General features: G+C 50.6%; 1 protein-coding gene across 1 annotated transcript; it reads right to left on the bottom strand.

Moving 5' to 3' along the window:
- Positions 1–13,113: 13,113 nt before the first annotated feature.
- On the bottom strand, positions 13,114–14,070 carry LOC142297446 (olfactory receptor 5AR1-like). The gene has a single exon (XM_075341674.1). The coding sequence runs from the start codon at positions 14,068–14,070 to the stop codon at positions 13,114–13,116; it is 957 nt and encodes a 318-aa protein (XP_075197789.1).
- Between the last annotated feature and the right edge of the window lie 10,567 nt (positions 14,071–24,637).

Here is a 24,637-nt window from a genome sequence, read left to right as displayed (position 1 = left end):
CAGTCCGCCCGGCCGCAACGGCAGCAAAGTACCGGTCCCGTTGACCAATCTGGAACCGTTTCTGGACTGGGGTCAAGGGGTGCTGCCCGCTTCCTAGGGGCGGCACCAAGGCTAGGTTGTTTGGGTGGGTGACTGAAGGACCCGTTACACAGTCATTATTAAAAGTGTTATTTGTTGTTGCAACGTTGAAGCAATGTGCATCCCGCTGTGGGAAGATTGAAAATGTTTAAATTGTTTTATCCTTTTTCCAGTTTTAATAAATGTTGGTGCCTAGACGGCCCGAGGACGGGCCGTGTTTTACCAAGGGGGTGTGTGACGCCCTGGCACAGCCAGGTTGTCACAGAAAGAGTTAATCCTCCTTGGTAATCTGATCTCACACCGGTGCAGCCAGACAAACCACAGCCCTCAGTGTAGGAGAAAAGCAGAGGAGAGGGGAGGGGCTGGAGCAGAGAGTGTGTGGAGAGCAGACAGGACAGAAGTCTGGAGCTGAGCTTCCAGGCTGGGAGTGAAGCGTGCTCTGAAAGTGCCGGGACAGGCCGTAGTGAGGAAGGGGCCAGAACAGGTAGCCGGAGCAGGGCGGTGGCCCCTCGGTACCTGGGTACCCGGATCACTACAGGGGAGTGGATTCCCCGTTCCCGGCTGAGGAGAAAGAGGAAGAGAGTGGAGAGAAAGGCACCTGGCTGCAGGGAAAGAACAACAAGGGCTGCTGCACCGTGTGTGGGACACTAACACCCCCGTACCGAAGGCTGCGGACACCGGCAATTCCTAGTTTACCAGTGACTCCGTGTGACTTTCTTGTGAGTACACCCGTGCCCTCGGGCACCGCACTGCAGCACTGCGCCCTGCTCCCTGCCTACCTTATCACCGGGCCCCGGGACTACCAACCCCCTACCCACGGAGGGGAGAAATAACATCTAGCTGCCCCATACCATCGCTCCCGGGATCCCCGTCCAAAGCAGCGGTGGTGTTCCAACTTCACCACAACCGTGGGTGGCGTCACGGACAATCTCTCTTACCCAAATCCCCTTTTACTGTGGAGCCTGGGATCACAGACCGGGTCACGCCACCGTGATACCCACAGAAGTGACTCTGTGGCCCAGATCTGAGTACCCCTGGTCCTCGGGCGACACACTCCCTACCATCGCTCCCGGGATCCCCGTTACCAGCAGCGGTGGTGCCCATCTTCACCACAACCCGTGAGTGGCGTCACGGACTAAATCCCCAAACAAACAATCCCCTTTTCACTCATGGGCGAGGAGCGCCGCTCGAGTCCCCGGATCCGGCCCACCGCTCGAGCCACCGAGCAGCAGCAGCAGCGCCGGACCCGAGCTTTAGCGAGCGCAGCGCCCTGCCGCCCGTGACATTGTTCCTCGTTCCTGCGGCAGCACACATCGCTGTGTTTGAAGCCGCAGAAGCGAGGAACATCGCCTTACCTGCGTCCCGGCTGCTATGAGAAGGAAGGAGGTGGGCGGGATGTTTACATCCTGCTCATCTCCGCCCCTACGCTGCTATTGGCCGCCTGCCGTGTGACGTCGCTGTGACGCCGCACGGCCCGCCCCCTTAGTAAGGAGGCGGGTCGCCGGCCAGAGCGACGTCGCAGTGCAGGTGAGTGCATGTGAAGCTGCTGTTGTGTTAATGTTCGCTACGCCAGTGTCGCGGGCGGGGAGGAGGGTGTCAGCACACCGCGCTCACCCCTTCTGCTCGGGTCCGGCAGCTGCTCAGTGGTGGCTCGAGCCGTAGGCCGGATCCCGGGGTTTCTCGAGCGGCACTCCTCGCCCGTGAGTGAAAGAGGGGTTGTTTGGGGTGTTGGGATAATGTCCGTGACGCCACCCACGGTTGTGGTGATGTGTAGCACCACCGCTGCTCAATGCGGGGATCCCGGGGATGGTGATGGGGAGCAGCCAGGTGTTGTGTTGCCCCTCCGTGGGTAGGGGTTGGTGATCCCGGGGCCCGGTGATGGCTTGTGAGGTGCAGGGCCTGGTGGGCGCAGGGACGCGGGGGCAGCGCTGTGCCTTGCGGCACTATGGTACTCACTCAGCCTGAGACTTGGACACAGTTTGTACGGTAAACCAAACGGCTGGTAGGACGGTCCCACAGACGGCTGCTTTGCTTCCCCGGTAGGTGACGGTGATGTCCCTCTTCCTTGCACCTGTATGTACGGATGGTTGCGATGGGTCCCCACCGGTAACCCGCTCCCCGGCTTCAAGCTGGGCCGGAGGAGCACTACACTTTGCCCGCAGGCGCTGGCCCTCAGAGACTGGTGCCCTGGCGGTGGCGGTGCCTCTGTTGTACAGGTTGGACTGTTGCCTTCAATCGGGACTTGGTTGTTGGGGGAATCTACGTCCCCTTCACTGACGGATTCGGCAAATTGGGCGACTCCTAGCCTTGCCGGGGTCCGAGAGGCCCCTGCCCTGGTGCTGACTGTCTTTCGGAACACTGCTCCAGACCACCGGGCACACAGCCAACGGGGTCCTTCCAGGAACTTCCAAACGGTCCCCCTCCGGACAGTCACCGCCGTCGCTGACCTTGCTGTTCTAGCCCTACACACAGCTGGGCTCTCAGGCTTTGCACTCTCTCTGCGCTGTCACCACTTCTTGCTTTCCTCCTTTACTCCTTTTCTTTCCTTACTTTCACTTGCTGTTTACTTAAGCTCGTCCCTGAGCTGACTGCACTCTTGCCCTACCCGGGCTAATCTGCTGTTGACACAGGCTCACCCTGGGCTCGTCTGCCTGACACTTCCTGCCTCCAGAGTTGTGAGCTCCTTGGTGGGCGGAGCCAACCGCCTGGCCCACCCCCTGGTGTGCATCAACAGACTCCTGGAGGAAGGCAACAAGGATTTCTGGTTAGCAGATGTGCCTACCTGGAGTGTGGGGTGTGGTGGTGTTGTGACCTGTGTCCCCTGGCTTGCCCAGGGCGACACATTCCCCCTTAGCAAAACGCAGACCGTCCGCGGGCTGCCGTCCTACACCGGTTTTATTTTTTTTTTTCTGTAAAAAGGGGATAACAGGGTTAAACAAACATGCATAACATTTTTAATACATTCTTCCCAAGACGGGAGGCACATTTACTTTTAACGTTGCAACGGTATACGGTCACGGTTTCCGCTCTCTCCCACCCAAGTAACCTGGCCCTGATGCTGCCCCTAAAACCCAGGCAGCACCCCTTAACCCACAGTCCAGCACACGGTACCCGAGCGGGATCTGTCCTTCCCTCCAGAGGGTAGCCACCGGTTCCTTTGGCAGCTGGGCCCTGGCCTGCTCTGCTCAGGGCCCTCCCTCCAACCTGCCTCTCCGGAGGCGGCATTGCGGAAACGGTAACGGTACCCAACATATTTACAAGCCACTAACGTTTGTGGTTGCCCTGCAGAGTTCACGGGCTTGTCCATGGCTAGTTCCCATGCAATAAACTTTTAACGGTCCCCACGGGGACAACGGTGCCGGCTCCAGCCGGTTGCAAATCACACGGTGAATCAGGTGAAAACTCGGATAATCATCATTCTTATCATTGCAGAACTTTCAAAACTTTTCAAACAAACAGGTGGTCCCAACGGGGACGGTGCTGCGGGCCTTTATTGCCCTACTCGGTATCTTCGTCCTCCTCACCCGGCTCAGGGTGAAAGGACATGGGCACCAGCCCCTCCAGCGCATAGCACGCACGGCGTGGAAGGATCGCCCGATACCCGTTGCCTCCGGCTCGGGGAACATAGGTGGCCTCCAGGCCAGGCAGGACAGCGACCCCCTCTTCCTCCTCCGACACGGGCTCAGTGTCAGGCCCGGAGTCGCGATCTTCTGCTCCCGCCGCAGTCACAGAGGGATGCACGGCCGACAGGCCAGGCTCGGTGCAGCGCGCGAGCGAGTAGGACGGAGGTAACACAGGAGCCAGGGGCAGACCGGGTCCCTCAGCCGCAGCGGCCGGTCCCTCGGGGACACAGGGGCGTGGGTCATTCTCCCGTTCCTCCATCACAGCCTCCACTCCATACACTCGCGCCACCGCAACTAGGGCCTCCACCTCCGCGGCCCACTGCTCCATCAGCCCGTCGATCCAACTCTGGTAATGACGGCAGATCCCCGCCGCCCGGGCCCTCAGCCAGGCCGCCGTTCCCGACACCCGCTCGGTAGTCTCTGCAGAGCTAGGTGGGGCGGACATTGTTCGTTAGGGTCGGCAGACCGGGGGCCTCAGGGTGTTGGCTTGCACCGCCACACTTACATGCGTCCAGCCGCCATCGCGTCCCCCTCAGCTCTTTCCGGCCCCTCCTCTCTCGGGGCGGGGTTTTGGCCTTCGCGCCTCTACTGCTCGAGAAGACGCTCGAGCGGGAACTTTTCGCGCCAAAGATGGCGGCTTCTGAAATTTTTCTGCCGGATACCTCCGGCGGTAACAAGGCGCACCTCTACCAGACGGCAGAGCGGTAAGATCCTGTTCGTGACGCCAAGTTGTCGCGGGCGGGGAGGAGGGTGTCAGCACACCGCGCTCACCCCTTCTGCTCGGGTCCGGCAGCTGCTCAGTGGTGGCTCGAGCCGTAGGCCGGATCCCGGGGTTTCTCGAGCGGCACTCCTCGCCCGTGAGTGAAAGGGGGGTTGTTTGGGGTGTTGGGATAATGTCCGTGACGCCACCCACGGTTGTGGTGATGTGTAGCACCACCGCTGCTCAATGCGGGGATCCCGGGGATGGTGATGGGGAGCAGCCAGGTGTTGTGTTGCCCCTCCGTGGGTAGGGGTTGGTGATCCCGGGGCCCGGTGATGGCTTGTGAGGTGCAGGGCCTGGTGGGCGCAGGGACGCGGGGGCAGCGCTGTGCCTTGCGGCACTATGGTACTCACTCAGCCTGAGACTTGGACACAGTTTGTACGGTAAACCAAACGGCTGGTAGGACGGTCCCACAGACGGCTGCTTTGCTTCCCCGGTAGGTGACGGTGATGTCCCTCTTCCTTGCACCTGTATGTACGGATGGTTGCGATGGGTCCCCACCGGTAACCCGCTCCCCGGCTTCAAGCTGGGCCGGAGGAGCACTACACTTTGCCCGCAGGCGCTGGCCCTCAGAGACTGGTGCCCTGGCGGTGGCGGTGCCTCTGTTGTACAGGTTGGACTGTTGCCTTCAATCGGGACTTGGTTGTTGGGGGAATCTACGTCCCCTTCACTGACGGATTCGGCAAATTGGTCGACTCCTAGCCTTGCCGGGGTCCGAGAGGCCCCTGCCCTGGTGCTGACTGTCTTTCGGAACACTGCTCCAGACCACCGGGCACACAGCCAACGGGGTCCTTCCAGGAACTTCCAAACGGTCCCCCTCCGGACAGTCACCGCCGTCGCTGACCTTGCTGTTCTAGCCCTACACACAGCTGGGCTCTCAGGCTTTGCACTCTCTCTGCGCTGTCACCACTTCTTGCTTTCCTCCTTTACTCCTTTTCTTTCCTTACTTTCACTTGCTGTTTACTTAAGCTCGTCCCTGAGCTGACTGCACTCTTGCCCTACCCGGGCTAATCTGCTGTTGACACAGGCTCACCCTGGGCTCGTCTGCCTGACACTTCCTGCCTCCAGAGTTGTGAGCTCCTTGGTGGGCGGAGCCAACCGCCTGGCCCACCCCCTGGTGTGCATCAACAGACTCCTGGAGGAAGGCAACAAGGATTTCTGGTTAGCAGATGTGCCTACCTGGAGTGTGGGGTGTGGTGGTGTTGTGACCTGTGTCCCCTGGTTGCCCAGGGCGACACACCAGCTATCACAAGATATCGCACGTACGAAGGGGGCGGGGACTATCGCACTCAACATCGCAGCATCGGCTTGCGATGTCGCAACGTGCAAAGCCGCCCTTAGACAGGCACACCAGGTGGGCGGAGTCAGGCGGAAAGACACGCCCTCCGAGGAGTCTGGTGGCCTGAGGCAGGAAAAGGAGTACAGTGCAGTACAGTACAGTCAGATGTGGAGTAGCGAGTGGTTAGGAGGAGTAGAGTGGAGTGTGCCACACAGTGCTGCGCAGGGCCTGGGTTGGAGCCTAGGACCCCAAACAGTCAGGCAGGCAGACGGCAGGGGCCGCCTGCAGGAGACCGGGAACACGACCGGTGGAACCGTAGGGACTGGGACTGGGTTGGAGCCCGCCGGAACCGAACCGGGGAGCCAACAGTATTCCGGAGCACCAGGAAGGGTACTCAGACCCTGACTAGGCTATAGGCCACCACCATAGTCGAATTAACTGATTGAGGTCTGGACCTCACGTGGTCCTTTCCCACCAAAGTCCCGATTGAAGGCAACAGCCCAACCCGACTGGATAGTAGCCACCGCCAGAGACAAGAGATCCGAGGGCCAGCTCCTGCGGGCAAAGGAGCTCCTTCGACACACCCACCGGGGAGCGGACCACCCGTGCCTAGGCATCGTGGTCCACTTACACTTAGGTGCAGGAGAAAGGTGGACTCTGCCAACCCGTCTAGTGAACTGCAGCAGGCTGCGGGCCTCCCGTCTATCACCACGTTTGGTTTACCAGTGACTCTGTGTGTCTTAATCGTGAGTACAACAGTGCCATCCGGCACTGCACCGCACCGCAGCACTGCACCCTGTACCATCTCCCTGCAACCGGGCCCCGGGACACACCGCCCCTACCCACGGAGGGGTTAACACTCGAAGCTGCGCCCTTACACTGCTCCCGGGAGTCCCTCACCTTCACCGCAGCGGTGGTGCCCACCTCACCACAACCCGTGGATGGCGTCATGAATAACCATCCCAAAACCAAATCCCCGCATCCCCCCGCGTGTGGCGCCAACCTCCCTTGCAGAGCGAAGTGACCCCCGGGTCCGTGAGAGGCTCAAGCCACCGCCCGCAGAATGAGCACGGATCCGAGCAGCTCGGCGGTCGCAGCCGAGGCCGTGGGGCGGTACATAAGCAAATAGCTTAAAGTCTCCTCACAACTGACACTGGTATGTCTGTAGCGCCCCTGAGGCTCTGGTCGCCACAGGGTAATGCACCTCAATTAAGGTGCTGTATTCATCTCAGGTAAGGGAGGGTTAATCACCGATGTTCCACATTCACACTCTACATACAGCTTAGGAACCTTTTCACAGGGTGGGATGGCTCAGGGTAGGCAGGGGAGTGGCCATCACGATGAATGGGACTTCCCCGGTCACTGGAGCCAGCCACCTGGGGGGGCGTGTTCTACTTGGGGGAAGAAGTAGGTGCAACACACTGACATCAAAAACAGATCCGTTGGGACCATAGTTCTGACAAGACATCTCTGGAAAACTTGGACTTTACTAGCCCCGGGGCTTGGAGCAGGAGCTCAGCCAGGGTGCCTAACTGCTGAGGGGGACATCCTAGAAAAAAGAACACACTCTCTCTCTTTTTTCCAACACCGGTGGTGGCCCCTCACTTGCCTGTTATTGACCGGAGCCCACGACGCTAGAGACCAGCACCTGGGTGCAGCTTGAAATCAGTGAATAAAAGAACCTGGAACCGCAGTTGCCGACTCATACTCTGATTAGCGACGCCATTGCCCCCCCGCTCCGGCGCTCCCAGGGGACTGCCATTTCCCCGTCATCCACCCGGGGCACGCTCCGCCTGTAGGGAGCGACATCATACCGGCTGCCATAACACCTGCCCTGGCGAGTAATTCTGCAGTGGAGGCTACTCCCATACCACAGGTGGCATCATGATAAACTTTCCCAATTACCCCGCTTCCCCCACCATTTACTGTACACGTCGGGGCAACGGAAACGGGCAAGGCCACCCTTTGACAGTGCCTGACCCGACCCTCAACAGCCCGGCAACGACTAGATTAACCACCTGCCCCGTGGGGTGCTGCATGTCAGTCTCCATAAGGAGAATAGCTTTCCCTTTAGACCTCAGGGAGATCTTTGACACAACTTGAGCCATCTTGACATGGAAAAACAGAAAGAGTACCGTAAATCTGAACTTTGTGATCATATTCTTCTCCATTTCTAAAGATCTCTGCTGCCGGTAAGTGAATGGGAATATTCTATATCACTGTAACCTTGGGATGGTAAATTGTAATAGTACATTAGTGGAGACCTGGTCAACACAGGGTGGGATGTGTAGTCTGCAGGGAGTAAATGGTTAGGGCCAGGGTGGTCTTATAAAGAGGGAGGAGCTGCATTCTTATGTTCTCCAGGGTCTGGAGAAGCGGGCATCATGTCTGACCAAACTATTATTTCCCGCTGATCTGACCTTAGGAGATCTAAATTGTTTCAGTGGGATATTGGTTTTGGGCTTCCATCATTTCCATGAGATGTATCAACACCAAACTACCTGGATAATGAAGGGTATGGGGTAAGGGTATAATGCTGGCGGCTCCTGGGAGAAAAGTTAGTTAATTTTCTCCCAGTAGCCGCACTTTCAGTAATGCGGCAGGGCAGCATTGTAACGCTATTCACCTGCAGAATAACTCCATTATAAATATCAATTTCCAAGGTGACTGAATCCCTTTAAATGGTTTATATGAGGTGTATAAAAATGTTACATGGTTAAAGGGAAGGTGCCATCAAAAAACATTTTTTTCAATAACTGAAAAAATGGAAAGTATTAATGTTTTAATGTTTTATTCAAATATTATCATTTGTTTTTAATTGACCAAAATATAAAAAATTATTTTAAAAGTTTGATATTTCCACTCTTAAATACTAGGGGGAGCAGTTGCTGAAATCCTACTGTACAACTAGCCTGGATTACAACTGCAGTAAGTGGGTGTGATCTGCTCTCCTGTGTGTTTTTCACACCTATCCTTCCACTTCTGGGTGTTTGCAATAGGATAAGAAAGGATGAAGTTTAAGATCACAGTGCGGAGACGTTTTGTTAGTGACCGCAAAGTGATCCTGAACTGTGCAAAGTGTCACCGAGGACGGCTGGCATAGTGCCTCACTGTATAAAGTGACCCACTGTAATCTATGCCCCATTTACTCTGCAACAATATTACTGTGCCCTGATGTACTGTGCCCCATATTCCTGTGCCCTGATATATTGTGCCCACATATTCCTGTGCACTATATTCCTGTGCCCCATATTCCTGTGCTTCCATATTCATGTGCTCCCATTTTCCTGTGCCCTGATATATTGTGCCCCCATATTCATGTGCCCCCATATTCCAGTGCCCTCTATTCCTGTGCCAGATATTCCTGTGCCCCCATATTCATGTGCCCCCATATTCCTGTGCACTATATTCATGTGCCTCCATATTCCTGTGCCTCCATATTCCTGTGCTCCCATATTCCTATGCCCTCATATTCTTGTTCCCCTATATTCCTGTGCCAGCATATTCCTGTGCCCCCATATTCATGTGCCCTATATTCCTGTGCCAGATATTCCCGTGCCCCCATATTTCTGTGCCCCCATATTCCTGTGCCCCCATATTCATGTGCCCTATATTCCTGTGCCAGATATTCCCGTGCCCCCATATTTCTGTGCCCCCATATTCCTGTGCCCCCATATTCATGTGCCCTATATTCCTGTGCCGCCAGATATTCCCGTGCCCCCATATTTCTGTGCCCCCATATTCCTGTGTCTCCATATTCCTGTGCCTCCATATTCCTGTGCCTCCATATTCCTGTGCCTCCATATTCCTGTGCTCCCATATTCCTGTGCCTCCATATTCCTGTGCCTCCATATTCCTGTGCCTCCATATTCCTGTGCCTCCATATTCCTGTGCCCCCATATTCCTGTGCCTCCATATTTCTGTGCCTCCATATTTCTGTGCCTCCATATTCCTGTGCCTCCATATTCCTGTGCCTCCATATTTCTGTGCCTCCATATTTCTGTGCCTCCATATTTCTGTGCCTCCATATTCCTGTGCCCCCATATTCCTGTGCCTTCATATTCCTGTGCCTCCATATTTCTGTGCCTCCATATTCCTGTGCCCCATATTCCTGTGCCTCCATATTTCTGTGCCTCCATATTCCTGTGCTCCCATATTCCTGTGCCCCCATATTTCTGTGCCTCCATATTCCTATGCCCCATATTTCTGTGCCTCCATATTCCTGTGCCCCCATATTCCTGTTCCCCCATATTCCTGTGCTCCCATATTCCTGTGCCCAATATTCCTGAGCCACCTCTGCACAGAGCGCTGCCATGAGGAACTGCTGGAAGCAGAGGTGTGAGGTGAGTACATGCGGCTGCCAGCAGTAATCTGCAGCGTGAGTCTGGTATTGTTCTATAGATGTCACGCTGCGATCATCGCTCCCCGTTGCTGTGCTCACCTCGGACTTCAACTCCTGGCAGTTCCTCCTGTCAGTTGCCGAGAGCGGAGGTCTGAGGTGAGCATGGCGGCGGCAAGCGTTAATTTGCAGCGTGAGCCTGGTATTGAACTATAGATGTCATGCTGCGATCATTGCTCCCCGACACTTCTGGTCATGCGCAAGAGACCTCTCTGAAGCTGGGACGCGTACACCCAGCATCATACTGCGCATGAGCGGAAGTGCAGTGACTTCTGATTATGCGCACTGAGCCTAAACGTGGCATCTGATGCGGTGACAATGGACACAGGTCCACGTGTGACCGCCAATGACGCTGGGCAATGGGCACTGAATAGCATGTTAGAAAACCCCTGTGGGTGTGCTAATGTGATGCCCTGGACTAGCCAGGTAGTCACAGTTAGGCCCTTGCACAACACCCATCCCCAAATAAGATGACAGCAGCCAACCTACAAAACCCTAGTCACCTCCCTCTGTGTTTGATGTCCACACCAGGGGGTGGAGCCAGGCGGTTGGCCACGCCCTCCGAGGAGTTCACAGGCCCAGAGGCAGGAAAACAAAAAGGAGTCTAGTTTTGACAGTGAAAGGGAGAGGAGTGAAGTCCTGTCAGGGACAGTGAGGAGTAAAAGTCTGTCAGTGTCCTGGGTAGGAGCCCGGGCACTTTGGCTAGGAGGCAAACGGTGGTGGCCATCTGCAGGAGCCAGGAAGACAGCCCGGTGGAACCGTAGGTAGCCGGGACAGGGTAGTGGCCCGCCGGTACCGAACCGGGGAACCAGCTGGAAATCGGAGCACCAGTGGGGGTACAAAGACCCTGAAACGCAGTCCCGAATCTACCGGACCCCGTTAATTAACTGATTGAGGTCTGGACTTTAGGTCCTTTCCCATCCAAAGTCCCGAAAGAAGCCAATAGCCCACCGATTCCGGATAACGGCCACCGCCAAGGGCCAAGAGATCCAACGGGCCAGCGCCTGCGGGCAAACGGGCTCTCCCGACGTACACGCCGGGGGGCAGGACTCCCGTCACTGAAGCGCGGCTGTCCATTTTCTACAGAGAGGTGCAGAAGAAAGGCAGACACCATCAACCCATTTGGGGACCGAAGCAGCCGGCTGAGGGCACCGACCATCATCCATTTGGTTTACCAGAGACTCCGGTGTGTTTATCAGAGTGAGTACCACCATGTCCTCGGGCCGCGCACCACCAAGCACCACCACAGCACACCAATCGGGTCCCGGGGCCATCACCGCTGCCCACGGAGGGGTTAACACCAAAAGCTGCACTACCATCTCCCCCAGGGTGCCTAGTGAACCGCAGCGGTGGTGTCTACATTCACCACAACCCGTGGGTGGCGTCACGAACTATAATCTAAAAACCCCCTTCAATGCTCCAGCCCCCCTTACAGAGCGACGTGACCCCCGGTCCGGAGACGCTTGAGCCACAGGCACACGAACTCGGATCCGAGCGGCTCGGCTGCAGCCGAGCGCGGGGCGGTACACTAACATGCTAAGAGGGCGGACTAGTTGGGGAAGTAGTACCCTTGTGACTAGTCACCGTGTTCATTAGCATATCATAAAGGATCTTTAGAAATACTTTTTCTATAGATCTCTGTATCTATGCTAGTGTATACAGGGACGGTTAGGCAGGGATTAGCAATATGCACCCAGAACCGCTCATGGTTCTCACTGCATATTGCACCTGACAGGTTCCCTTTAAGTTCTTGTTTATTTAGGAAGTTCATTTTACATCAGATATCACGTTATGAGTCCCGGCAGAAAAAAGTGATCTAAAATTCCTCTTTCCTTTCACAACCTCTTCTCCTTTCATAGCTGCTGGAGGCACAAAAGAGAAATCCGACACGCTGTAGATGCTTGTGCCAAAACCACAAACTGATCTCAACACTGACATCGAGTATTAGAATAGAACAAAATGAAGCTTTCGCCCTATTCTTGTCTTTACAGCTTTGTTCATTCATTAAACCAACCACAGGTGAATCACTTCTCATTAAGCTGGCCTTTATGTTGCTGTTGGCTGAAAAAGCTCGTCCATCCGAAAGTTGTTGTTCCTCACCCATTTCTACACTCACGCAAGAAAGAAAGGAGAGTAAGCCAAGGCCAGACTGTCACGGGTGACAGATAGTCATGTGGTTTCTGGCCATAGAAGGTCACAGTTTTTGGCTGCACAGAATGCTCCGTGACTTTTCATTGTTCGTGCTGTCAGCATTGATTGGTCAACAGGAGCTCACCTTCCACCCAGATGTTGATCCTCAGCATTCTCTTGGTGCTTAAATACCCCTTCCTTCCTTGGATAGATGCTGGTGATAGAATTCAGTTCATGCAAGCCCTGGTTGCAAGATGGTGGCTTGTACTCCTCTGTGGTATTGTTGCAGAAAACTTTGGTGAACTTCTACGGGTATCATCTGTGGATAAGTAGTTCATCGTTTTTAGCCCGTGGGTCCTCCTTGTGTCTTAGCGTTTAGTGGGGTTAAAGAAGAGCTCATTCCATCCGTTCTCTATTCAAGGCCCAGCACTAGATATACCTAGGGTGCATAGGTGCAGAACCTATGTAGGGTGGTGAGGGACTCCAATGACCAGCAGGAGGTTTGGTCAGGGGTCACCATCTTCCCCTTCCCTAGACACAGGGTTTCCCATCTCTTTCAACGAACCCCTGGCATTTCCCTGTACCTAGTGTATCACAGACACCTCTAATGGTGGTTTATCTCTCAATACCAAAAGGATCAAGCATTCAAACCTAAAATGTCCACTGACATCATTGGATAGGGAAGCTCCATTGCAGATTATCTGGCCTTTTCTCAAAACTTTCCATGGATGTTCCTCACACACATTGTTTGGTTGAGTAATCCAATGTGCATATGTATTGCTGAATGGTCAACCTCAAGGCCAAAAGTTGAAAAATTTGATTGTATTTATTGGTTATTCCATTATTAATGGCAGACAGGTCCTAAGGTCTCAGCGGAATGTGGATTCAACTTTGTGAGAACCTTCTTGATTGTGTCCTTAACGTCTCGGTTATTGAGACTGTAGATGATAGGGTTCAACATCGGAGACACGATGACATAAAATATGGAGCTATATTTCTCCTGATCTGTGGAGTACATGGACGAGGGACCAAAGTACATCAACATGACTGTCCCAAAGTACAAAGCCACCACTCCTAGATGGGACGTACAGGTGGAAAAAGCCTTAGACCTTCCCGCGGAACGAATCTTTAGTACAGAACATATGATAGCAGCATAAGACAGTAAAATGAGCACAAGAGGAAGAAGAAGAGAAATAAAACTGACGGAAAATATCAGAAGTTCATTGTAAGAGATGTTCTCACATGACAACTTTATGAAGGCCAACATCTCACACATGACATGGTTGATCCGGTTGTGACACATAGTAAGTGGTGTAAAGATGGAAGGAAAAATGGTAAGCATAAAGGTTGCCATGAAGATAAAACCTACCAGCTTATAACAATTACCCCAACGCATGAGGACGGGGTAGTGGAGAGGTTGGCAAATGGCGACATATCGGTCATAAGCCATGACAGCCAGGAGAAGACACTCAGATCCTTCAACCAAGAGAATGACGTAGACCTGAATGACACAAGCGCTAAGTGAAATTGTTCTTTCAGTTGACAAGAGATCAGTCAATAATTTTGGTAAAACGGCAGAAGAATAACCCAAGTCGAGAAAGGACAACATGCAAAGGAAGAAGTACATGGGCTTGTGCAACTGAGGGTTGGTGATATTCATGCAGATTATAAGGCCATTTCCGACAATAGTTACCATGTATGTAACCAAAAATAAGACAAACAGGCCAATATTTATCTTTGGATCCATGGTGAACCCAAGGAGAACAAATTCCGTGATAATCGTCTGGTTCTTGGTGTCCATCCTAAGAAAGATTTTAATATGATACGATATGTAAATGCAATATACTATAAGGAATATGGATACAACATTGGACTTTTTATGGAGTAAGACGGTCAAGATAGAAAAATAACAAATATTATAAAATAAAATGTAGGAATCAATCAGGATCAGAACTATAATGGTGTAATAACACTGATAAGATTGCTGGAGTTCTTGACCGGAATGGTAGATATTTGAGCCTTCAGACGGAGAACCATACTTTGACGTGCAAATGATCCTAGACAGAAGGATCGTTCCCGAAGAACACTCTTTACTCAACATGAAGGAAAGTTTGAGGAGATAAAAAGATGAAAAGAGAAAAATGCGGATGGCTGAAATCTTCTATCGAATGGATGTAAGTTCATGGGTCTGCGTTAGTCAACCATTCGGACCTGTAATGGAAGTTAGTGGAACAAGTGTGTTAATTCAACATGTCGTAAGAAAAGATAAGCAGATCAGTTCGATTTCACGCAAATGCAAATGGTTTGAGATTCGATTAAAAAAAAAACAACTTGCCTGGCACCATTTTTCACACTGACGAAGTCTCGGAGAGCGGGCTAATGTCTCTGCATTGCACCGAGACCTCGCCTTAAATTGAACCTGTCAGGTCCTGAATGCACCCAGAACCATGAGCAGTTCTGGGTGCATATTGCTAATCCTACCTGTCCTAGCAGAAAAAGGATTACTAAAGATCCTTTATGATATGCTAATGAGGCCAGGGACTAGTCGCAAGGGCATTAGTTCCTGTGCTCATTCCACCCTCTTAGCATGTTAGCAAGCTCACAGGGGCATAGTAACATGCTATTCAATGCCCAGCATCATCTGTGGTGAAGCGCGTACCTGTGTCCATTGTCACCGCCTCAGATGTAGGCTTTAGGGTCAGTGCACATGATCAGAAGTCTGGTCATGCACACTAGACCTCTCTGAAGCCAGGACACGTAGACCCGGCTTCATAGTGTGCATGACTGGAAGTGCGGGGACTTCTGATAATGTGTATTGACCCTAAACCTGGCGTCTGAGGTGGTGATAATGGACACAGGTACACACGTCACAGCCAATGACGCTGGGTAATGGGCATTGAATAGCATGGTAGCAGACCCCTGTGGGCGTGCTAACATGCTAAGAGGGCGGACTAGTCTGCGAAGTAACGCCCTTACAACTAGTCCCTGCGCTCATTAGCATATCATAAAGGATCTTTAGAAATACTCTTTCTAAAGATCTCTTTATGTATGCTACTATAGGCTGTGACAGCTAGGCTGGGATTAGCAAAATGCACCCTGGACTGCTCGTGGTACTGTTTGCATATTGGACCTGACAGGCTCCCTTTAATGCCCGTCAGGTATGAAATGCTACAAATCATCATAACTGGTGCAATTGGGTTCAGTACATATCAGTGGTTGCAAGCGGAGTACAGTCTGAGGGGTTTTGATAGTTATTCTTGCCCCTCTCTGCCTGTCTGTCCTTCCTCCCCCATCTCTGTTATTACAGGAGGAGGGAGGAAGGACGGGGGGATGAAGGACAGGCAGGCAGAGAGGGACGGGAATAACTAGCAAAACCCGACCCATCTATTAGATATTCTGTAGCACCTATGAATCAAGAAACAGTGTACATCACAAACTTTACTTGCCTGTATTTCAGAAAGTATACATCCGATCTCACAACTAAAGGTATGTTTAGAACCTGCATGATAACGCCAGTATAGTACTGGCTTTAGTTTGTATATGAAAATCCAGGTGGTTGGTCCTCTTTTAAGTGTCGATGAAGACTGTCACCAAAGAAACAGAAGGAGCAGGCATCGATGTTGATCCTACAGTGCCCTGTCATGCCCCATGCACAGACTCCTGTCCTTACAAAGACAGTACCTAAGTGTAGTCCTGTCCAAATTTGAGAATACCCATATGTGGAGACATGGGGGACAGTGGGTGCTCTCCTGTGGAGACACGGGGGTCAGTGGGTGCTCTCGTCCGCTGGCCCAGCTGCCTTTAGAAAGACAGCGTGGCCCAGGGCTCATCCCAACTGAACGCACGACCTCCTTAACCGTGGGCAGAACACTACTCAGACAACACAGGGTGAGGGAATAACAATATTAAGACTTTATTGGATCCCCAAACAATTAACGGCACATAACACATAACCAGCAAAACCACAGAATGTAACCGGCAACAGAGTCTCCCCCTGCCGCTGCTCACCAGGGATTAGAAAGTCCACGCCTCAGAGCTTCCAGGGCTATTTACTCCAATCCAGCAGCACCCCGCTTTCGGCAGGCACCCACCGAGAATGGAATAACGCCGGATTTAGGAAGCTGGCTGAGCCTGTAGGCAGGTGACTGGATTGTCCCAAGCTGGATTCCTTCCTTAGGTAGTCCTTGATATCTCAGCCGAATCCTTGCATTCGATGCTGAAGTCCATGTAGTGTTATAATCCAGGTTCGGTTATGGCTTGCCAATCGTATCTGCAGATCCTAGATTGATATCATGTAGCAAGAGTCTACCCAGGTAATGGACAGTCCTCCTTCTTATACCCCTGAACTCTCCATTCAGACCATTGGGGTCTTCCCGATTGGTGGATAAGACTGTCTCTTATTGGCTAGATTTCAAGCCATATACAAAATATCCCTAGTAGTAATGGTCTCTGGCAGAGACAAGGGAGAGACAGCTAAGTTACATCACATCTAGCAATACACATCATATTACAATGGGAGGTTCGCATAATTGATTGGTCTGGGTGTCTGACCTTCACTGGCCAAAGCAAGTACATGAGTCAACAAGAACTTTAACACTAGACTCCTGAGAGTCTTGTAGAAACAATGAGGGCCTTATCCCCAGTTTATAAATAAATATCATCATGTCCGGCTGAATTTTAAGAAACTTAACCCATGCTAGACTGACAGAGTCCATGTCATCACACCATAGATAAACCCCCTCCAATGCATTTCGCATTCTGTGTTTCTATGGGAGGATATCCGTATCATACAGACCTATACAGATCTGACTCAATATAATACTTACAATTAAGGTAAAAACCGCTCGACCTCCATTTACCACCAATTTACCTTTCCTGCACAACGAAAAACCAAAGAAATTTTTAAAGGCATTGGGCAAAAAATCAATATGGAAACACAATGCAGCGATTAATAATTTGCAAATTATTGAAGTCACTTTTCTTTATTTGTCTTGCGTTTGTGACTGACTTGTCTTTTTGTGACAAATGCTTCAAAATGGCGCGTGCAGTTCATAAACTGAGCGCAAAATAAAAAGTGCTCTTTTTTTTTGTCTTTATCACGTTTATGTGACTTTTCAACCCCAAAAGTAGCAAACGCTTTCGAAAAGTCGCAAAAATTCATCAAATTGAAATCTCCTCTAGAAACGTTACTCCAGCTGGGGACTGGAATGAGTTGCAAAAAAAACATTTGGTAAAGGTCACATTTCAAGAATCTGTCTGAGACATCTGAATAAGAAAAGTTGTCAAAGAAAAATAAACAACAAATTAAAAAAGAAAGGCAACATAAAAAGCATCTCAAAAGATATAGAGAATAAGGCACAAATCAAATTACTTCCGAAAACTGGAGAAACAATAATGATGAATCGAGACCAGGGGCGGAACGATTGCAGTCGTAAGGATGCTTCAGCTGGATGTGTGGCCCCGGATGCACATGCCCCTCCTGGTGTATACTGTCCCTTTCCTGATATATCCTGGGCCCCTCCTCATATTGTCCCCCTCCTGATATATACTGTTCTCACCCTCCCCAGTTTCAAAATCCTCCTCTATAGCTGGCAAGCAGTGGCCGGCAGCTTTTATCGGCATCTGTGCTATGGCAACATATGATGTCATTGTCATGCGCCGCCTCAGTCACGGGGACGCTGCTGAGAGCTGCAAACTTCTGTTTGGCCGGCAGCGTGTATCGCATTGCAGGAAGCCGATGAGTCTGTGCACCGCAATACATTTCAGCTGGATAGGGGCACAGGAGATGGACATGTATACCAGGAAGGGGACAGTATACACCAGGAGGGGAGACAGTATATACCAGGATGGGGATGGTATATACCAGGAGGAGGACAGTAAAGGAACATACAGTATATACCACGAAGGAGACAGTATATACCTGGAGAGGTACAGTATATACCAGGAGAGGGACAGTATATACCAGGAGGGGGACACTATTTACCAGGATGGCAGACAGTATATACCAGGATGGTGGACATATATACCAGAGCGTGGTACATATTTATTAGGATGAGGGACATATATACTAGGAAGTAGCCCAGGATGGGGGACATTTACCTGAATGGGGGACATATTTACCAGGAAGGAGGCGAGGATGGGGGACATTTACCTTGATGGGGGACATATTTACCAGGAAGGCGGCCAGGATGGGGTACAGTAGAACAGGATGGGGGACATTACTACATAATGGGGTTGAGGACAGCTCGTATGTCTTTATAGGATTTAGAATGCTAAATGTATACATACATCTGACCAACATGCGAGGATGGGGCGAGGGGTGCGCAGGTCCAAGTTTTGCACCGGGGCCCATCGAACTCTAGTTACACCACTGATCGGTACCAATATTTTACTTTTTACTCGTTATTAACATTGAAGCATGTCCCAGTGATGTAGACTGAATGCGTAGAAACGACAGGAAACCAGAAAACTACTTAGTATTAAACTTACCGACTGTTTTCATTTTAAAAATGGTAAACCTTTTTGTTTAAAATAATGAAACAAAATAACGCTGAAAATGTAAAATCAACTAAAAAAAGAAATCTGATTTTTTCTTATCCAAAATTAAACTGTTCTATAAAACAAATGAACAAAAAAACCCTAAAATAAACATAAAAGTTGGTATTTAAAAAATTAAAAAATAAAAATAATTCCCTCGGCTACTGAAAAAACCTCAATTTACGAAAAAATTTTTTCGAAAGGGTCAGTTCTGGTGCAGACGTGGACACATCCACCGCGGATCTGCAGTTTGGGTTATAAATGATTTTGCAAGGAGCCATTAGCTTCTGTAAACACCGGAGATTAATTATTCTCTTTCCAGATTCTAAATGGGAATCAAGAAGAACGGCCGAGAGGGAGATTAATCTTATTATTAATATTTCATTAGTATTTATTTTGGCTCAGATCTTTTCTAAGTGAATGACATCAGTTAATCAATAAGTGCTAATATGGTTCATGTGATCAGGAGGAGACAGTCCATAAAAATGAATAATAATAATAATAATAATAATAATAATAATAATTAATAATACGTATATACAGTGCTTAATATTATTGAGTGCACCTCTTTACCTCTTCGAAAAGTAAGATTTTCACCTATCTCACTGAGCACAAGAAGATGGTGGTGCTCATTGGGCTGGAAAAGGTTACAAAACCCTCTCTAAAGCGTTTGGACTCCAGTTCAGCCCAGTTCTTATGCTTTCATAGTTGAGTTGCTCAGTCTTGTCTCCACGTAGAAGGGTTGGCCTTCGTTCACAATTCTTCCATGAAGATGACTTTCGGGCAGACTTTTCTGAACATTAGATGGGTGCAGTAGTAGCGATCGGCATATCTGTTGAATTTACCAAATTTTCCCCCAAAATTTGATTCATAAGAGCTTACACTCTACAGGAGAGAGAAACAGGAGAGAACGCCGCTGACCATAAGAACTTACACTGTACAGGAGGGAGAGGACCCGACTGACCATAACAGCTTACACTCTACAGGAGGGAGAGGACCCCACTGACCATAACAGCTTACACTCTACAGGAGAGAACGCCGCTGACCATAAGAACTTACACTGTACAGGAGGGAGAGGACCCGACTGACCATAACAGCTTACACTCTACAGGAGGGAGAGGACCCGACTGACCATAACAGCTTATACTGTACAGGAGGGAGAGGACCCGACTGACCATAACAGCTTACACTCTACAGGAGGGAAAGGACCCGACTGACCATAACAGCTTATACTCTACATGAGGGAGAGGACCCGACTGACCATAACAGCTTGCACTCTACAGGAGGGAGAGGACCCCACTGACCATAACAGGTTATACTGTACAGGAGGGAGAGGACCCGACTGACCATAACAGCTTACACTCTACAGGAGAGAGAGAGAGGACCCCACTGACCACAAGAGCTTACACTCTACAGGAGAGAGAGAGAGAGAGAGGACCCCACTGACCACAAGAGCTTACACTCTACAGGAAAGAGAAAGAAGACCCCACTGACCACAAGAGCTTACACTCTACAGGTGGGAGAGGACCCCACTGACCATAAGAGCTTACACTCTACAGGAGAGAGAGAGAGGACCCCACTGACCATAAGAGCTTACACTGTACAGGAGAGAGAGGACCCCACTGACCATAAGATCAGGAGAGAGAGAGAGGAATATGCTGAACATAGGAGCTTAGACACTACAGAGGAGACAGAGGACCCCACTGACTATAAGAGCTTACACTCTACAGGTGTGAGAGAGAGGACTCACTGAACATAAAAGCTTACACTCTACAGGATAGCGAGAAAGAGACCTGACCAGAAGAGCTTACATTCTACAGTAGACAGAGATCCCCACTGACCATAAGAGAGAAAGAGACTACCATAATGACTATAAGAGCTTACACTCTACAGGAGAAAGAGAAATAGGACGCAATTGACCATAAGAACTTATACTCTACATGAGAAAGAAAGGAACATGCTGAACATAAGCGCTTACACTCTACAGGAAAGAGAGAGGACCCCTCTGACTATAAGAGCTACACTTACAGAAGAGGGGGAGAGGACCCCACTGACCATAAGAGCTACATTTACAGAAGAGGGAGAGAGGACCCCACTGACCATAAGAGCAACACTCTACAGGAGAGGGAGAGAGGACCCCACTGACCATAACAGCCTATACACTACAGAGGAGAGAAAGAGAGAGACGGAGAGAGGACCCCACTGACCATAAGAGCTTACACTCTACAGAAGAGAGAGAGAGGACCCCACTGACCATAAGAGCTTACACTCTACAGAAGAGAGAGAGAGGACCCCACTGACCATAAGAGCTACACTTACAGAAGAGGGAGAGAGGACCCTACTGACCATAAGAGCTACACTCTACAGGAGAGAGAGAGAGGACCCCACTGACCATAACAGCCTATACACTACAGAGGAGAGAAAGAGAGAGACGGAGAGAGGACCCCACTGACCATAAGAGCTTACACTCTACAGAAGAGAGAGAGAGGACCCCACTGACCATAAGAGCTTAAAATCTACAGGAGAGAGGACCCCGCTGATCATAAGAGTTTACACTCTACAGGAGAGAGAGGACCCCACTGACCATAACAGCTGACACTCTACTGTAGACAGTGATGACCCCACTGACCACAATAGCTTACAGTCCACAGGAGATTGAGAGAATGTTCCCGACTGATGTCATACTGGGTATGTCATGGTGATCGCTGGGGCACCGGTGCTGTGCCCATGTGATAGCTACCAGATCTTTGGCTTTCCTGGCAGCTGAGACCCGACTCTCACAGCCAGGAGCATTGCCTGCACTGCTCCTGTCTCTTTAACCCACTAAATGCTGTGATCAATAGTAATCGCAGCATTTAGGAGCTGGGAGAGGGAGTTATGCGCTCTCTTCCATGCAATCGGGACCCCTGCGATGTGATCACAGCACCCGATCATTGATATGGTGACTCGAGGTCATCATAACATTGTCATGATGAGCTCTGGGTTACCCAGCGATGGCAAGCCTCTGGGATAATACAAGGAGCATGATCTCAGAGGCTTGTGTCAGTGTAAGGGTTCAGACAGATCAGTGCGCAAAATATAGGTCCTTTGTTGCTCTGAGTCCTGAAGTGTCTTGGAGTGAGATACAAATGATGTGCAAGTGGTGTTAGTGCAATGCAAGTGCTTTTTCCCCCTCGGGTAGTCTCCATGTGATGTCCATGAAAGAATAGATAGGGAATAGGTAGATAAATTAGATAGATGTTCAAAACATATTTAATGCCGCACTCCCCTGCATTTTGTAATCTTGCACCCTTTAGTGCCTTTCATGTGGCACTAAAGGTTGTTTAGCCTTGTTCTTAGTCTCAAATTAAATATTTTCCCCAAAAAAACGGCACGGGAGCCAGATATAACAGGATGGAGACAGATATACCAGAATGGGCCCATATATACCAGGATGGGGACAAATATACCAGTAGGGGCTCAGGATGTGGACATATATACCAGGATCGGGACAAATATTCCAGGAGAGGTGCAGCATGGGGACATACAGTATATACTTGGATGAGGACATATAACAGTGTGTTCTCAGTATGGAGACAGATAAACTAGGATGGGCCCAGGATGTGCCCATATATACAGTGCCTACAAGTAGAGATGAGCGAACCGGTCCCGGTTCGGCTCGAGGTCGGTTCGCCGAACGGAGGTCCCGTTCGAGTTCGGCTCGTCGAACGTTCGACGAACCGAACTCGAACTGCATAGGAAACAATGGCAGGCAATCACAAACACAGAAAAACACCTAGAAAACACCCTCAAAGGTGTCCAAAAGGTGACAAACAACTCACAACACAACACAAACACATGGGAAAGTGACAAGGACATATACTCATGCGAAAACAAAACAGCTGGACAAGGAAAAAGAGGAGGACACACAGATATATGAGTATATGCAAGGAAACATCGATTCCATTATTGTGCAACTTGAGCCCTGCTCATTTTAGGCTTCCAATCTTGATAAATTGCCTGAGCTCGCCACGTACGCCTTGGGGATCTTGTCGTGTCCTGCAGCCAGCGTTCTCTCGGAACCTGTCTTCAGTGCTGCTGGGGGTCTGCTGGCAGATAAGCACACGTGTCTGTCCACTGACAATGTGGACATGGGTCTCAGAGGACTTTTCTTCCCCTGGGTGAGCCAGGGGAGGTGAAAGGCACGCGTATTTGTGAGAGTGCTTCATTTAAAGCATCTTTTTCATTTTGAAAATGGGGGTCAACTGATGCCAGTCAAGTGGGGTGTGTGTGGCCCAATTAGTGGCAACGAGGGAGACTGTGGTTGGAGTCCCCTCGCTGTGTTTCCGAAAAGAACCAAGATGAACAAGTCATGGCTCTCAGAGGACTTTTCTTCCCCTGGGTCAGCCAGGGGAGGTGAAAGGCACGCGTATTTTTGAGAGTGCTTCATGCAAAGCATCTTTTTCTTTTTCAAAAGGGGGCTCAACCGATGCCAGTCAAGTGGGGTGTGTGTGGCCCAGTTAGTGGAAACGAGGGAGACTGTGGTTGGAGTCCCCTCGCTGTGTTTCTAAAAGAACCAAGATGAACAAGTCATGGCTCTCAGAGGACTTTTCTTCCCCTGGGTCAGCCAGGGGACGGGAAAGGCACGCGTATTTTTGAGAGTGCTTCATGCAAAGCTTCTTTTTCTTTTTCAAAAGGGGGCTCAACTGATGCCAGTCAAGTGGGGTGTGTGTGGCCCAATTAGTGGCAACGAGGGAGACTGTGGTTGGAGTCCCCTCGCTGTGTTTCCGAAAAGAACCAAGATGAACAAGTCATGGCTCTCAGAGGACTTTTCTTCCCCTGGGTCAGCCAGGGGAGGTGAAAGGCACGAGTATTTTTGAGAGTGCTTCATGCAAAGCATCTTTTTCTTTTTCAAAAGGGGGCTCAACCGATGCCAGTCAAGTGGGGTGTGTGTGGCCCAGTTAGTGGAAACGAGGGAGACTGTGGTTGGAGTCCCCTCGCTGTGTTACTAAAAGAACCAAGATGAACAAGTCATGGCTCTCAGAGGACTTTTCTTCCCCTGGGTCAGCCAGGGGAGGTGAAAGGCACGCGTATTTTTGAGAGTGCTTCATGCAAAGCATCTTTTTCTTTTTCAAAAGGGGGCTCAACCGATGCCAGTCAAGTGGGGTGTGTGTGGCCCAGTTAGTGGAAACGAGGGAGACTGTGGTTGGAGTCCCCTCGCTGTGTTTCTAAAAGAACCAAGATGAACAAGTCATGGCTCTCAGAGGACTTTTCTTCCCCTGGGTCAGCCAGGGGAGGTGAAAGGCACGCGTATTTTTGAGAGTGCTTCATGCAAAGCATCTTTTTCTTTTTCAAAAGGGGGCTCAACCGATGCCAGTCAAGTGGGGTGTGTGTGGCCCAGTTAGTGGAAACGAGGGAGACTGTTGTTGGAGTCCCCTCGCTGTGTTTCCGAAAAGAACCAAGATGAACAAGTCATGGCTCTCAGAGGACTTTTCTTCCCCTGGGTCAGCCAGGGGAGGTGAAAGGCACGCGTATTTTTGAGAGTGCTTCATGCAAAGCATCTTTTTCTTTTTCAAAAGGGGGCTCAACCGATGCCAGTCAAGTGGGGTGTGTGTGGCCCAGTTAGTGGAAACGAGGGAGACTGTGGTTGGAGTCCCCTCGCTGTGTTTCTAAAAGAACCAAGATGAACAAGTCATGGCTCTCAGAGGACTTTTCTTCCCCTGGGTCAGCCAGGGGACGGGAAAGGCACTCGTATTTTTGAGAGTGCTTCATGCAAAGCTTCTTTTTCTTTTTCAAAAGGGGGCTCAACTGATGCCAGTCAAGTGGGGTGTGTGTGGCCCAATTAGTGGCAA

This window comes from Anomaloglossus baeobatrachus, chromosome 3 (genome assembly GCF_048569485.1).
Source record: "Anomaloglossus baeobatrachus isolate aAnoBae1 chromosome 3, aAnoBae1.hap1, whole genome shotgun sequence".
In the NCBI taxonomy this organism is placed as follows: Eukaryota; Metazoa; Chordata; class Amphibia; order Anura; family Aromobatidae; genus Anomaloglossus; species Anomaloglossus baeobatrachus.
Note: the sequence above shows the minus strand (reverse complement) of the source record. Positions and strands in the feature narration are given on the sequence as shown.